This window comes from Chlorocebus sabaeus, chromosome 18 (assembly GCF_047675955.1).
Source record: "Chlorocebus sabaeus isolate Y175 chromosome 18, mChlSab1.0.hap1, whole genome shotgun sequence".
NCBI lineage: Eukaryota > Metazoa > Chordata > Mammalia > Primates > Cercopithecidae > Chlorocebus > Chlorocebus sabaeus.
The window spans coordinates 73,051,733-73,069,260 of record NC_132921.1 but is presented as its reverse complement, the minus strand read 5'-3'; the positions used below and the strand labels follow the sequence as shown (position 1 = coordinate 73,069,260).

The 17,528-nt window shown below is 38.2% G+C and overlaps 1 protein-coding gene across 5 annotated transcripts in view; it reads right to left on the bottom strand.

The window, feature by feature from the left end:
- The window catches only part of PIEZO2 (piezo type mechanosensitive ion channel component 2), a 468,788-nt gene that overhangs the window by 111,334 nt on the left and 339,926 nt on the right, over positions 1-17,528 (bottom strand). For 3 of the 5 annotated variants that reach the window (XM_007974699.3, XM_073006481.1, XM_073006480.1), the window contains 5 exons: positions 16,143-16,373; positions 12,011-12,134; positions 9,859-10,148; positions 7,831-7,979; positions 5,572-5,745 (listed from right to left, as the gene is read on the bottom strand). In XM_007974699.3, the coding sequence (XP_007972890.3) occupies positions 5,572-5,745; positions 7,831-7,979; positions 9,859-10,148; positions 12,011-12,134; positions 16,143-16,373 (968 nt within the window). Of the gene's footprint in view, positions 1-835; positions 878-5,571; positions 5,746-7,830; positions 7,980-9,858; positions 10,149-12,010; positions 12,135-16,142; positions 16,374-17,528 lie in introns of all 5 variants that reach the window. The other 2 variants (XM_073006482.1, XM_007974697.3) reach the window with 1 other exon arrangement.

Here is a 17,528-nt window from a genome sequence, read left to right as displayed (position 1 = left end):
TGGACATTATATGTTTTATCTCCCCAGTTAGGTGATATGCATTTTAAGGGAAGTCCATATCTCAGTGCCATCTTGGTGCCTTTTGTGCTGTGCAAACATATGAAATCTGGTGACGTAAAATATCCCTCTTCAATGATATACTGATCTTTCAAGTAGAGATATATTTGAAGAAAGTGATGTTTTTAAAACCATATATTGTGACTACTTTCATTTCATTTAGGAAATGTCTATCGAATATCACTTCATGGGTAAGGCACTGGGGTCAGTGACATGGGGACATCTTGGTGAATCATAGAGGGAGTCGGGATCTGAGGAGGTTATGCCCCTACTCTAGCAAGGCAGATAAGACAAGCAGGCGGGAGATCAGACAGAGGACTGGAAGGCAAACGTCAGGACGGCATCAGTGATGGAGTGCTGTGGGGGTTCAGAGGGAAGGTGGATTACTCTTAGCAGGAATGTTGGCATTTATGGGAGGGTTTGTGGAGGAGGTGGTTCTTGAGCTGAGCTCTCGGCTATGTGTTCAAGAGGGAGAGGTGTTCTCAGGCAAGCCTTGCACTAATTCTACCAAAGAACAGAATGAATGGGACGTAAGTTCGAACCCAGGCCAAAGGCTGAGCATCAGCTGAAGACCCTCAACAGCCTCCACATCCACTTGGTGGCACCGTTCGGTACAGACACCAAATGGTTTGGTTTGCAAAATACATCCAGGAGCATACCTGAAGACCATTGTCCACTATCTGACAACACGATTTTTCATGTATAAAGCAGTTAAGAGTTTAACACAGCAAGAAACAGCTTTGAACAAAAATAAGAGAGAAAACATTGAAGTACCCACCTATTTATTATTAGATATACGCGACCATTGACTTTGGCATGGCTACGAGGTGGCAGACGGAAGCACAGGGATGCAACGAGGAGACAGGTTGGAGAGAGAGAGAGGAGACTGTTAGACAGAGACGAAAGAAGTGGACTCCCTTAAGCTTCCTAGCATTAGGTGTAGCCACCCTCACAGGCTTCATGCCTTGAAGAAGAGTCTAGACAGCAAGATTCAGTAGCAACATTAAATCAGACAATGTTCAGGAAAAATACTAGAAGATAACAAGCCTCTCCCTTCTTCTCATCCCTCCCCATCTCACACACTTTATTACAAATTTGTAATGTTAAAATTTTTTAAGGTACTTCTTTTTTTTTTTTTTTTTTTGCAGAGTCTTGCTCTGTCACCCAGACTGGAGTGCAGTGATATATCTTAGCTCACGGCAGCCTCTGCCTCCTGGGTTCAAGTGATTCTCCTGCCTCAGCCTCCCAAGTAGCTAGGATTGCAGATGTATGCCATCATACCTGTCTAATTTTTGTATTTTTAGTAGAGATGGGGTTTTACCATCTCTTGGCCTAGTTGGTCTCAAACTCCTGACTGCAGGTGATCCACCTGCCTCAGCTTCCCAAATTGCTGGGATTACAGGCATGAGCCGCAGTGCCTGGCTTCAAGGTACATTTTATGAAATAAAATATAATTAAAAAAATTAATTTTTGCTGCTACTGCAGAAAAAAAAAAGGATCCTACTCAGTGGTCACATTCAACATGCTGTTTTCTAAGGTTTTTCTAAAACTATAGTTAAAAAAAAGTCATTTCATTTTTCTATGCATAATAATATTTTCTAAAACAAACCATGCACAAATTAAAGACATATAAAAGTAATGAATATGGCCGGGTGTGCTGGCTCACTCTGTAATCCCAGCACTTTGGGAAGTTGAGGTGGGCGGATCATGAGGTAAGGAGTTTGAGACCAGCCTGGCCAATATGGTGAAACCCCCATCTCTACTAAAAATACAAAAATTAGCCTGGCATGGTGGCGCATGCCTGTAGTCCTAGCTCCTCAGGAGCCTGAGGCAGAAGAATCGCTTGAACCTGGGAGGCAGAGGTTGCCGTGAGCTGAGATCGTGCCACTGCACTCCAGTTTGGGCAACAGAGCGAGACTCCGTCTCAAATAAAAAACCAAAAGTAATGAATATTTAAATAGTCCTTTGTAAATCACTGCTAATTATATACTATATAATAAACATGTTATACATTATAATTCTTATAATATTATGAATTTCTATCAATATATAGGTGAAATAATATTCCTGAGATTGCCTACTTAGAAACAATAATTTCTTCCTACGTTATTATATTTTCATAAGGCTAACTTTGTAAATTCTGTAAGGCTAAACATAGTAAATTCTGCTCCATACACAAGTGACATGTGCCTGCATTACATCTGCATAAGCACATGCACACCAAAAAGTGACGAAATAGGAAAAGAAGAGCTGCATATTTCCAGAGACAACCGTGTGGAAATCAGCTTAATGAGCGAATCGGTTATTCCTCATCTGTGGGCCATTTCTTGTAAAGCATCCGTTTAGGACACGGGAGCAGAGAAAGCAAAGCTCGACGGTCAATCCCAACTCTCAAAATATTCCTTTTTCTTCATCATTTTGATTTTAATGTAGCCACTGTATTAGGACTCCCGGGACAAAAAATACTGTGAGGTGAAAATTATGAGTAAGGAAAATACTCCCATGAGAGAGTTGCTAAAAAGATTATATATATATATTTAAATTTTGAACACTATACATATTATATATTAAAATCTGAACATTATATATATTATATAAATAATATAATATATAAATATATTATATAAATATATATTATATAACATATTATATAAATAATGTATCATATTTATATAATATATTATATAAATATATTATATACATAATATATAAAAATAATATAATGTAATATAATATATTATATAATGATATGATATATTGTTATAGAATGTAATATAATATATTACATAATATATGCTACATTGTTATATATTATATAACCATATATTACATAATAATATATGTTATTATTTAATATAATATATAATTAACATATAATAATATCTGTTATCCTCAAGTTTAAACTTTGAACATTTTTATATATGTATTATATAACATATATTATATAATAATATATTTATATGTATATAATTTATATTATTTGTATATGTATTTATATGTATATAATTTATATGTATTTATATGTATATATGTATGTATATATGTATATATGCGTATGTATATTTATATGTAAATAATAATATATAATATAAATAATATATTTATATAATAATATGTGTTATATTATTATATAATATATGGTTATATAATACATATATAAAAAATGTTCAAAGTTTAAACTTGAGGACTTTATATGGAACTGTTGCATGAAATTCCAAAATACCAAATTTGAGTGAGTTCTTCAAATTTCCTAAGGTTCTAGAAAACTCTTCTTCATATAACTAAAAATGAAATCCTACGTGCTTAAACTCTTCAGAGAACTGGCATTACACACTCTCCTCACCCCTTACATTTACTTGGAAAATTCACCGTTGAGGGAGTGCTTAGGGCTAAGTCGCAGCTGCAAGGAAGGCAAGTCAGGACTCACATCGCTACAGATCATTTAGATCTTTCTTCTCTGCCCCGGGGTGCAGGGAAAGGCTGTGAAGTGGCAGCTGAGGAAACACAGAACCTACATCCTGGCGTGTGCTGCAGTCCTTCCTTAGAACCTGCCCAGGCTGAACACTACTATACGTGCTTAAAGGGAATTCTGTGGGACCTTAATTCAGTTTTCACATACACTAGGTCCAAAACCTGGGAGTCTCTAGGCTGGTGAGCCTAACTGTCTTCTGCAAAACTGTGGTCCTGCATGTTTCTACTTTTCTGGATAAATGGTGAATTGTATCTCTGTTTGATTGCATGACAGAAGACTCAGACACATCCACATTAAGACAAATGGCAAGAAAAAGGCTCCTGCATGCTGGAGGCACTTTTAGTGAGAAAAATAAATGAATATGCAAGAGAAGAAATGACATTTGGAAGAAAAACATTTTTAAAAAGATTTCATTAGCAATGCTTAATAATTACAACTCCTTCACAAACATACAAATGGGCTCTGCTAACTAAAATCCTGTGTAATTATTGAATAAGGCCCTTGAAAAGAATGGTGAGAGCTTAGAGTCAATTAAAACATGATACATGGTCAGAATTAAATATCAAATACTAGTTTTATCCACACAGATCACAAGCAATGTCAAACTAATGACATAAAAAGATCCTTTTTCTGATTACTGACAATTCTCACTTTTATGTGCAGGCATTGTCTTTGTAAACTTTTAAACTTGGGGTGATTTTCCCCGCCATCAAGTTTGTCTATGAATGATATCTTTTTTGGAGGTCCCAAAACCTTCTAATAACGACTCTATTTTTCCTAATGTTTGATCATCACTGCAGTAAGTAGGAGTACATATATGGAGAGGGTAAGCCACTGACCCCATCCATGCCCGCCTTCCTGCTAGGGCCTTGGGAGCAGACAGGTTTTAGCAGAGCCTGATTTTTCATGATGGCTAGATACAAAACAAGTCATGACTGACTGATACCTCTTGGTTGCATGGGTTACGAGTCATCTGAAGTATCAGAATGATAGGTGAAACACAACACAATAAGGACAGTGAATCTGCTGGTCATAAACAAGGATTATAAAATGTTTCTTGTCATTAAATAAATGTTTTGGGTCTATCCATAACTCTAGTTCCTACACAGTAAAACACTGGAAGTTTGCATTTTACAAAATGCATATAATGAACTCTTACTTCATCTTCGATTGATATCTTTTTTTTCCCTTAAAGTCAAATAATTAGGGAGAATTTTCATCCGTGACCTCTGTGCTCCTCTCAATACAGCCCTTTGCTTCCTTAGCTGCTTAACAAGCATTTTTCCAATATCTGAATCATGGGCTAAACATGAGGCAGAGAGGAAGACTATTGTCAGCATTCACTAGAAGAATGCTTGCGATGTCTCCGTGATGGAATGCAGTAAAGGATTTGTGATAACCCATTGTGGTTTGAATAAACATGGGCAGGGAAAGTAATATCCCATCTGTTATTCGCAAACAATTTATATTTATTGATCAGGAGAAAACAACAGTAAGCTGCTAAAAGAAGATATTGTCATCATGTTGTCTCCTTAAATATGATTGTAGATACTAGTCAATTGCAGATTCTGTGTTTTTAGCCAAAGTTCTTTATTTCCAAAATGGAGGGAAAACTCTGCCCATCATCTTTTGCTATGCTCTCACGAGACTTCTGTACTTGTGGTCAGCATAATGGAAAACTCCTCTGAATTAGCCAGATTCTGTAAATGTTCTAAAAACAGATAACCAGCCTAGACACAAATACACTCTATTAACTCTAAAATATCAACTATAAAATATTTAAATCTCCACAGCTACTCTGAATATCTCACAAGACTATCAAGATCACTTTACATTAACCAGTCATGAGTCACTGCCCATTGTTTCAGAATGTGTCATAGAATCTTCCACATGTTTTCCTCTTTTCCTCTCAAGCTGATACTAACGGAAAATTCAAGGCTGAAACTCAAGATTACTGGCTTCCCGCAAGGTGGCCAACCTAAGGTAGGGTTGAAGGCTGACTTCCTGTTAACAACAGGTCTGTGTCTCTTTCAGTGGCTCACCTGTAGATGGTGTTGTCTTCTTTGCTGGGAATGGACTTGAGGTCTGTGAGTTCAAGGAACCGGTCATGGAAATAGTGCAGGTGTAAAATGCACACCAGCAGAAAGGAGGTTGGGATGAATATGCGAGTGAACAGTTCAGCCACAGTAAACTGCTTTAAGCCAAGATCCTCAAGCCTGCAAAACAAAACAAAATAAAAAGCAGGAGCCTCTCTTAGTCAATAAAGTCACAGACTCTTTGTGATAAACTACATCACAGTCTTATACTCCTGTCAGTTCTATCGTTTATTGCATCACTCTCTCTGATATGGTCCAATATGGCTTTCGTTTCCACCAAGCCAGCTAACCTCCTTTGACAATGGTCAGTAAAAACCTTGACATTGCCAAATCCAAGGGCTACTTCTCTAGCTTTATTTAATTAAACCTCCGGTCTTCCTTGAAGCAAGTGTGGTTTTGACACCATCACACTCTCTTGGTTTCTTATTCCTCCACAATCTCCTCCTTTTCTATTGGACCTCTAGAGGCTGAAATATCCCCAGGACTCGGTTTTGATCTCTCTTCCAGCTGTGCCTGCCCGCTAAGGAAATCCTCTTCTGTGGATTTATACATCATCCTCACACCGAGGACTCAAGGCGCATCTACAGTGCAAGCCCCTCCTGTAAGATTTCTGTGCCCAAATTGCTACTAGAAATTGGTTGTTTTGCAGTTATTTCATATCTAGTGTTTCCAAAACAGTATTCTTGATTTTCCTATTTTTCTTAGCAAAGCTGTCCTCCACATCCCTCTCCCCACTCTAGTATCCCTGAAGCAATAAATGGTACAACTGTCTACCCTGTGCAAATTGAGAAGTCAGATGTCTCCTATGTTCTTTTCTTTCATATCTCATTCATCCACATTTCCTTCAGCCTCCTAAGCACCTCTTGAATGGCCCACTCCTGTTATCCGTCTCTGCCTCTACCGAGTCTAGGGGAAGCTGCCATCATTTCTCACAGGACCATCATTTCTCACATTTCTCACTGCTACTGCCTACTAACTGGTCTCCTTGTTTCTCCTCCCACACATCGCTTTTTCTCAGCTACTCAAGGGATCTATAAAGATTGGAAAATTCCACCAAGAATAGAATACAAATAATGCTACCTACAAGCCATGCACATCCCAACTGCCTGCCTGAATTCTCCCAACTCTTTGCTGTCCACTCACCCCCGGTCTTCAGTTCCTCTTATGCGCTATGCCGAACTCTGACTTTCCTCAGGACCTTCGCATGTGCTGTTCCCTCTGCCTGAAATGCCCTTCCACACCCCAGGCTCAAACTCACACACTTTTCCTAAGACAAGCTTCTTCTTATGCTTCAGTTGCAGTTTAAACCAGGTCCTCAGCGAAGCCTGTGCCAATCACTCATTTATAGTTCCCCCTTACTCACTGCCTCAGCCTGTTGTTTGTTTCCTTCACAGACTTGTCACACAGTGTAACAGACTTATTTTACACTAAATAGTTTTCTTGTTTGTCTCCTCCGCTATAATATAAGATCCACAGGGCTTAGATTTTGTCTGTCTTGTTCCCTGTCATATTCCAGGCACAAAACAGTGTCAGCACATGGACAGCATTTAATAAATGCTTATTGTATAGACACTTCAGCTGTGTTGGTCTAGTTCCCTTCTAAGGGACAGAGACTTCTAAGGGACTTCCTTCTCAGCCACATTAATATATTCAGCTCAAAACCCAATCCTGGCTGGATTTCCAAACTAATTTCAGAAGTTTACAGAAGCAAATTAGAGAAGAATAGAGCACTATTTACTACATGCATGGGAAAAACCATCTCATTATCACAAGTCTGTTAGCACTTAGAGAAATTTATTTCTTTATGGCACTAAATACTCCTTGGAATCTAAGCACCCAGCAACATACATGAGCAAAGGCTGCTACTTTATAAGTGCATGAACTTACTTATGAACTGAAGAGCTGAGCTCCAATGTAGAGAGCAGAAAGCATGACTAAGTGGTAGGTGTGTTTCATATGAAACTAACATTAGAAAATGTCATTTCATTAAAATGGGGCTGAAAATTCATGGAGTACCTACTATGTTCTAAGCTAAGGGCTAAGTAAAGGGAACACAAAAATCTCTAAGTTTTAATTTCTATTCTTGATGAACTTATAGACATTGATGACATCATGCTTTGCTAAAATCTTCCTTAAAGATGTTTTTGAACGATATGCATTCAAGTCTTCATCTTGTTCATCATTTTTCAACTCAAAATTACTTACTTTTCTTTTTTCAATCCAGTCATATTTTGCCACAGGCCTGGGAAGTTTTCAAACTGATATGTATATATAAAGATAAGCACCAGCATAGTGTAAATAACCACTGACATCCAAAAATATTTTAGAATTTTCCTCCACCATTCATAGTGCACCTGCGAATCAGATAGTGGAAAAAAACAAACGGGAAAAAAATCATTTTAGAAAAACTCACAAAAATATTTGGTTTATTCAAGTAAGACAAGTGAGTACATTCACAAATGTCTGAAAATAAAGTCTATTTCATTTCTAGTTTTTAATGTTCCATGCCTAACATAGTGGAGTGGTCCTGGGTTAGAACCCCAGTTCTACAAGTGGTTGCTAACTGTGTCTTTGGGGAAGTGGCTGAACCTTCCTGAGCGTCTCCATAAGTGCCTATTTTGCAGGGTTGCTACGAGGATGAAATAGGTATTTACGGGTTCCTGCAAGCTATCTGGCCCATAGGGGGCGCTCAAGGAACAGTAGGGTAGGTGCTGCTGTCATTGTGGTTATCATCACTGCTCAGAGAAAACCACATCCATTTTGAAACTGAAAGCAATATTGTATGAATGAAAATGTGAAACAACCACAGAAAAAAAGACATCTCATTTTACCATAAGCTGTGGATATTCATTAGAGAACATCCATCCTGAATTTTTAAGAGTATTCAAAAGTTCACTGATTTCTTTTGAGATTTTTTTATCTTAACATATGATATACTCTTGTTTATTGTAGTTCTTTTATTCGTTTTGTTGGCTACCTGCAAGATATTTTACTGTTCCATGTGTTTCTATTATTAGATTCTCTTTTATCATCAGTTAAAAGTGAGTCTGTGAAGAGCTAACTCATTTTAATGCATTTCATATATTAAATTATTTTAATGAATGAAATCCTTTTAATTAATTAAATATGAAAGCAGTCAATGCACTATACATATATATGTACACAAAGAGCAGGCACATGCCACACATACATCGTTTTCTGACCCTAAAGCCTGAAATGCAAAAGTATACCTAGGAATTCTCCACGACTTCAGATTATCTAGCTTTTAAATTACTATTTTAAAATGTAATTCAGTTTTTACAGGTCAGGTGCAGTGGCTCATGCCTGTAATCCCGGAACTCTGGGAGGCCGAGGAGGGCAGATCACTTGAGGCCAGGAGTTCGAAACCAACCTGGCCAACATGGTGAAACCCTGTCTCTGCTAAAAATACAAACATTAGCTGGAGGTATTCATGCACACTTGGAATCCCAGCTACTTGGGAGGCTGAGGCATGAGACTCGCTTGAACCTGGGAGGTGGAGATTGCAGTGAGCAATGAGCAGAGATCACACCACTGCACTCCAGCCTAAGGGACAGAGCAAGACTCTGTCTCAAAAAAAAAAAAATAAATAAATAAATAAATAAAAAGAAAGAAAGAAATAGAAATGTAATTCAATTTTACAGATTTTTTTTGATGAATAACTTTTGGAAAACTTATGTATGAACTTTTTCCTGATTTTTCAACAACCTAAATTTTTTATTTTTACTTTTTTTAGGGATGGCATCTTAATCTGTTGCCCAGTTGTACTGCAGTGGTACAAGCATAGCTCACTGCAGCCCTGACCTCCTGGGATCAAGTGATCCTCCTGCCTCAGCCTACCAAGAAACTAGGACTACAGGTGTGCCACCATACCTGGCTGATTTTTTAATTTAAGAAAATTTTTTGTAGAGACAAGACTTCAGTATTTTGCCCAGGTTGGTTTGGAACTCCTGGCCTCAAGCAGCCCTCCTCCCTTGCCTCCCAAAGTGCTGAAATTACAGGCATGAGCCACTGCATCCAGCGCTGAAATTTTGAAATAGTAAAGAAGTTGAAGACAGTCATTTACCATTTTAGGATTCTTGGGATATAATGTTTGAATCTTGCCAATCACTTTATCTATGTTCATGAGTCTAGTGATTTAGAATCTCTGCAAAGGTAGCTCATGTATATTCCTGGGACAGATGTGAGAATTAAAATGATCAACTGTGTACCTACCTGATACAGGGCCACACAGAACAGGAACAGCACCATGTAGATGATTTTGTACATTACGATTTTACCCTCGAAGCTGACGAAGAAGAACATGCCTCCGCAGACGTAGATCCAGTACTTGATGAACATGGCCACCACCAGATTGCCCAGGACTTTCATGATGTCCTGCTCATCATCTTCTTCAACTTCCTCTTCCTCTACCTTCTTTCTCTCTTGCTTCTCTTCCTTCGCTTCGTCTTCTTCCTCCTTCTCTTTGGGCTCTCCTTCCACTTGTATATCTTGAAGTTCCTCATCTTCAAATAGAAAACTATACTGTTACACTTAGCTGGTTATCTGTGTAGAACCACACTTTGACCACATATGATATATGTAGGATGTAGAGGCATGCATTTTCTAAGTTATGGTATAATTTGAGTGATTTTAAACTATTCTCATAAACACAGCAACATTCCTAACTAGATTAAAAGTCAATTTTCATAACCTTCTCAAAATAGAGTTTACAAGAAAATAAATTTGGTAATACTAATTTATATACAAGGTCTTTTTAAATTTCTGATACCCAGTGATAGCTTTAAGTGCTGTGAGATGAAAAAAATAAACAGGCAACAATAGCACAAATCTAAATGACTATATCAATTTCAAATTTTAATTGTTTCACGGCTCTAGACAATCCAAGTAGTACTTTACCAAATGTGGTTAATGCTATCAATCTTAACCAAAAAAGCATGCTTTTAAATAACTCAAAATTTAAGAGATACAGCGAAACATAATTTAATTTAAATTAGATTGAAAGAGTAATTGTAATTTAAGTTTAAAACAATTTAATGGATCAAAATAAAAAACTCACATTGTGTTGCTTTAAAATATGCTAATACATGGGACTCATCTCTGTGTTACAAAGTCTTATATTTGAAGAACTTGAATAATTATTTCAAAAGAATTATTGGGGTTAATTTGAATAATTTATTCAAACAACTAGTAGATTCATAGAGTGAGGAGAGTGAAAATCAAGTGAGGGCTCAGAGCAATTGTTGATATCAAATTAACCATTTTTTACCAAAATTGACTGGTTAATTTAATCACTATGTTGAACAGAGACATCCAAATCATATAGGCAAGATTTGAATCTTATGGACAGACTTTTGTTACTGAAAAACAACTGATTGGTTAGGTCTAAATAAGAAACTAAATATAAATGTGTGTGTGTGTGTGTGTGTGTGTGTGTGTGTGTGTGTATGCCTGCATTGGTTCTTATGGTTACTGGTTAAATCTTAAGGTTACCAGCCCAGCTTCTGTGGACATTTGTAGGCTCCTTTTCACAGACAGTGCTTCTTAACCTCACAAATACTCTTCAATCCATTCTACAAATATTAAACTTACATTTATTGGCATATCTAGGGAGTTAGGGAGCAAGCTGTTCTTATTTTACCTATATAGCAGGTCTAAAACTATCAAGGTGATAACATCATCATCATCTGTTTTTACATTGTGGTATACTATTTTTAAGAAAGAAGAAAGAAGTTTTAAACGTAAAAGATGTGAGTTAGTTTCTTCGTTCCAATACTAAAAGTATGACCTGGGAGGAATCATTTAATTTCTCAGAGGCTCAGTTTTTCTTTCACTGGGAATCACCTTCATGAGGATCAAATGGCACATTTTTAAAAAAAAATTTTTTTGAGACGGAGTCTCGCTCTGTCGCCCAGGCTGGAGGGCAGTGGCCGGATCTCAGCTCACGGCAAGCTCCACCTCCCGGGTTCCCGCCATTCTCCTGCCTCAGCCTCCCGAGTAGCCGGGACTACAGGCGCTGCTACCTCGCCCGGCTAGTTTTTTGTAATTTTAGTAAGGATGAGGTTTCACCATATTAGCCAGGATGGTCTCCATCTCCTGACCTCGTGATGTGCCTACTCAACTTCCCGAAGTGCTGGGATTACAGGCGTGAGCCACCGCGCTAGGCCCAAATGGCATATTTTTAACACTCCTTTGGAACTCTCACGTGCACCTCAAAAGTCACACGCTATAATAACGTTACTTAGTGCTCCAAGTTTACAGTCCACTTTCATTTATTCTGAAGCTTTCTGATGTATTTTGGGGCTCTTTCTCTGTAATTTTGCTGAGCACCAAACTCTCTGGCCACACGCCATGTACACTAATTTACCTTTTTCTTCATTTTCCTGACTGCCAATTTTGACTTCCGATAAAAGAGCTTCCTTTTCTCGCAGAGCTTTTTGCTCTGTGAGGTGCTGCCTCAGCAGTAGCCAAAAAGTAATGGTGAAAAGGATCTGAAAGTAGAGAAGCAGCAAAACAAGAATTAAGCAATCATTTGGAATGGAAAAACATTCAACACATATAACATTTTCTCCGCATTCCAGTGGGAGCACCATAAATAAACATTTTTATTGGAGACAGAGTCAGGTCACCTGCCTGATTTCAGCTGAGATTCACGGCTTTTAAGTCCCTTTTCCGAGGATGCTCCCATGCTTGTGTTGGGTGCCAGGAGCACCACGCAAGTCCTGAGGAAGATGAACCCAACCTAACGACTTCCACCTGGGCAGGAAATCAACTGCAACAAGTGGTCTCCCATGAGGTGCTAGTCCTTGGTTGATTCCCTCCTGACTGTGACATCATTACAATTGTAAAAGGAAGACATACTTCTTGCATAGTACTCCCTTGACTGCCATGTTCCTTATTTTGAAGAATTCCATAGATGGGAAAAGGAAAATTTCATCCCAGAAAATAGAATCCCTTATTATTAATCTTTTAAAGCTGCAGGGAGTCTAATTCTAAGTGCTCATACTTTTAGAGTAACATTTTCTTAAGGACGAAGAAATAAAAAACTTTTTGATTTGGGGGAACTCTATTGTTTAGGAAATACAGTACCTAACACACAGTAGGTTTGTTGCTGTGGTGGTTTTTTTTTGAGAGGGAGTTTCGCTCTGGTTGTCCCGGCTGGAGTGTAATGGAATGATTTCAGCTCACTGCAACCTCTGCCTCCCGGATTCAAGCGATTATCCTGCCTCAGCCTCCCAAGTAGCTGGGATTACAGGCATACACCACCATGCCCGGCTAGTTTTTGTATTTTTTTAGTAGAGACGGGGTTTCCCCATGCTAGCCAGGCTGGTCTCGAACTCCTGACCTCAGCTGATCTGTTTACTTCGGCCTCCCAAAGTGCTGGGATTACAGGTGTGAACCACCATGCCTGGTCACACACAGTGGTTTTTAAAAATAGCTTTATTGAGATATAATTCACATACTACACAGTTCACCCATTTAGATTCAGTGGTTTTTAGTATATTCAGAGTTATGCAACCATCACTGCAATGCATTTTGCAACACTTTCATCAACCCTGTGTAAGAAGCCCCATGGCAGGTACTTCCTTTTCTCCGTCTCAGCCCTAGCCAACCACAAATTCACTTTTTGTCTCTATAGTTTTGCCTAATCTGGAAATTTTTTATGAATGAAATTATATAACAGGTAGCCTTTCGTAAGGGATTGTTTTCACTTAGCATAATGTTTTCCAGGTTGATCCACTGGTAGCATGCACAGTTCTTTATCTCTTTTAATTACCCAGCAATATTCCATTGCATGGCCATACAACATTTTATCCTTTCATTAGTTAATAGGCATTTGGATCATTCCCATATTTTAGCTACGATGGATAATTCTGCTATGAACATTCATATACAAGTTTTTGTGTGGACAGATGGTTTCAATCCTCCTGGGTAAATGAACCTAGGACTGGAATTGTTGGTCTTATGGTAATTTTACATTTAACATTTTGAGGAACTGGCACTTTGTTTTTCAAAGTTGCTGCACCATTTTACATTCCCACCAGCAGTGTGTGACCGTTTCAACTTCTCCATGTCCTCAGTAGCACTGGTTATTATCTACCTTTAAAAACATTATAGCCACTCTGGCTGGGCACAGTGGCTCACGCCTATAATCCCAGCACTTTGGGAGGCCGAGGCAGGCAGATCATGAGGTCAGGAGATCGAGACCATCCTGGCTAACATAGTGAAACCCCGCCTCTACTAAAAAAAAAAAAATACAAAAAAATTAGCCGGGCGTGGTGGCGGTCACCTGTAGTCCACCACTCGGGAGGCTGAGCCAGGAGAATGGTGTGAACCTGGGAGGCGGAGCTTGCAGTGAGTCGAGATCGCACCACTGCACTCCAGCCTGGGCAACAGAGCAAGACTCTATCTCAAAAAAAAAAAAAAAAAAAAAATTATAGTCATCCTAGTAGACATGAAGTGGTATCTTGTGGTTCATAGTAGACTTTTTATAACTATTTTCCAGTGAAGTGAAAAAATAAAATAAAATATAAATAAATATAAATGAACGGGTCACTTTCAATTTGAATTGACCACTTACCTATCCATAAATGTCTACTTATCATTTACTTTCAACATAGACTAGTGCCAATAAGTCCTGGCCAATATGCCCAGGGCCTAATGAAATCAAGAACCAGAGTGCCTACATTTATGCAAATCTGAAGTTAAAATTCTGGAAGCCACTATGAATTGAACTATTGCTGCAAATTGGGGGGAAAAATTGTTTCTCCAATGCATATTCATAGAAGCTAAGAGTAATTGAGAGCAAGTGGGACATCATTCTTTGAGAAGTTGAGTTATTTAATAAAAGGTCTTGGTATGGAGCCAGAAATGAGATGCTCTGGGACTGAGGAAAGCTGCCAAGCAGGTAAGTCCGGCTCCTTGGGAGGGGTTCAGACCCTTGAGGACTGAGGATGAGATTCTATTCTCTCATTCTCTATCACACTGACTCATCCACTACCCTCCATAAACAGTGTGTGTTTAAAAATGGGGTTTACACGTTATTGTAATAGAAATGTTATATGCCTGGAGGTGTATTACTATCTTCTATGACAAAACCTTGCACTTTTTTCTGAGTCCCTGGGAACATTAAAATACAAGCGCAGACCTAGATTTCCAGAATAACTTTTTTTTTCCACAAGTAACAAATTTATTTTCCAAATAATGTTTTCCTCCTAAAGAACTGTTAATTTTGGATTCGACAGGAGATAATTCAACCAGTGACTTGGCACGCCATTTAGCAGTTTCATTGCTATTCGGAGTCAGACTGCGATGAATTTACACAGTCAAAAGAATATAATTTTGATTTTTTTAAGTAGAAGAAGACTAAGTTACCAGTTGTGTGTGAATATGTTGTGTGTGGGTCTGTGTTTAAGAGGAAAGAGGGAGAGAGAGTGAGAGTACAACGTGGGATTTTCAGCATGGAGCAGGGTGAGGAGAAGAAGCAGACGTGGGAGTCTGGGATGAATGGATCAATGAATGAAATGCCTTGGTCCATGAACACAGGGGTTATATTCTTACCTCTGTCACTAGAATTCATCTGTTAGAATGTGTGTCATTTACCCCAGTAGTTCTTCACCCAAAAATCTGTTACGAACAGCAAACTTTGCCCTAGTGTACTCTACCCCATTTACAGCTGATTGCCTTGGATATGGGGTGTGTGATAATCCTTAAAGTGGGCAGCTGCTCCCAGGAAAGGTGAATTTCATGTGATATAAATGACCATCTCCTCCAAAGATACTAATTTCCAAGACCCATTCAATATATACACGTTTATTTTTCCTGTCTTAAAACTAAATGATTAACACAAAGGGAATGTGTGTTTAGTCTGCCATTTTGTTAACAAAACAAACAGTAAATTTGGAAATCTAATCTTTTGAAATAAAACTGTTAAAATGGCTCATAAAAACAAATGAGTAATGAAAAGAGTATGAACATTCTAACTCAGGTAAGAACATATCATATAATCAGTAGAAGAAAAACAGTAAGTGTCATACTTAATTTTGGCTGCTAAAAATGTTCTTTAGGAAGGAATTGGAGAAAAACGTCATGAATAATCAATACTTATTTGTGACACTAATGTGCTAAGCACGTTTTATAAAATGGTAATCAAAGACAGCCCTGTACTCCTTAACACATTTTACACTGTATTTTCCTCTTCTCACACTTCATTTTTACTCTAGTAGGATTTATACTTAAAAAAAATTATACAAGTTTTCTTTGAGTGGAAAACATGTCATTTCTAAGTAAAAGCTAAATCATGGTGTAATATATGTTCATGTTTAAATTCTAGAGGCTTCTAAGCACCGTAAATTGTGTCCTGCAGTCTCATATTTGTTCATTTTTACACACCAGTGAATATTTGGAGCCTGTTTTTGTAAGGTTTCTGTTGGATACGATGATGATGATGATTGTGGTTTTGTGTCATTGTTTTGTTTTATTGTATTCTATTCACTTACTTTGGAAGCGAGTTCTCCTGGCTCTTTCTTTTCTAAAAATCCTGGAACCTTTTTAATTTCAGGAAGTTCAAAACTCCATATATACTGTAATATCAACAATAGGTTTCCATAAACCACCATGAAGGGAGAGCTGATCATGGCATATTTTCTTCTGTTGCGAATCATCCAAAGAGTGCACGACCAGATCAGCAGCACGAAGGTCAGCCAGCTGTGATAGGTGATGCTCCAGGCCTCCGGAGGACAGAAAAGGAAACACGACCATGGTTAGTACAATGCTCGGTCCCCCCACCCTGGTAAGGTAAAAACTCTAAAAAGAAAAGGTCAATAATATTCAAACCAGGGAGAGTAGAGAATTGTGGTGGAGTGACGGAGACCCCAAGCTGTGGAGTGGTGGCTTGGAAGACGGGAGGTTTTAAAGCCTTAATATTGTAGCTCCATTAACACAGCAGAATGGTACCAGACACGGGCACATTTTTAATGAAGGATTGTGTTGTTTTCACAATAGATTTTTTTCAGTTAATTAACAAAATGTGTATGCAAATATTTTATTTTATTTTATTTAGCTCCATTGCTTTAAAGAAAAGACCAAACTTATCTGGCTTAGAGAGAAAAAAAAAATAGGGTATACTTTTGTGAGTTCAGAATGAGAGATCTGCTGCAGTTTAAAGTAACAGTTGATGTATAGAAAATGTCAAAAAGTAACCAAAGAGCACAGAACTAATTTTATTTGAAAAATAGAGTTGGCAATCCCCCAATCAGCCTCTTCAATTTTGTGGTGCTTTCTTTTTCCCAGCCTCCTCTCACGTGTGGCTGTGTTCCTTACTGCAAACCGAAGTTGAGCACACACAGGTTCGTCTGAGAAGCACCTGGACTGAGTGCCTGGGAAACTGTGCCTAGGCTCTATGTCCCCTGAGTTAAAGAATATTTTTATTTTTATCATCAAAGGTGTCCACAGGATCTCACTGTTGACCACAGAATTTAGAAGAGTTGTATTTTAAACAAGAATGTTAGGTTTCTCAAAAATAAATCAAATTTCCCGAGAAAATTTGTTTTTGGGAAAGGGAGAGATTATAGCCTCTTTTATTTTCTATCTATGGGCCAAGGGACTATTTTGAAACTGTGATGTTGCAGATGGTGAGTAGAAACACGCATAAACCGAGAGCTCACAATCGGAAGGTGCTCTAGGGAACCACGCTTGCTTGATGCTCATATTGGTAAAACATAATTGCAGCTGGCCGGGCACGGAGGCTCATGCCTGTAATCTCAGCACTTTCGGAGGCCGAGGTGGGTGGATCACGAGGTCAGGAGATCGAGACCATCCTGGCTAACATGGTGAAACCCCGTCTTTACTAAAAATACAAAAACAAACAAACAAACAAACAAAAA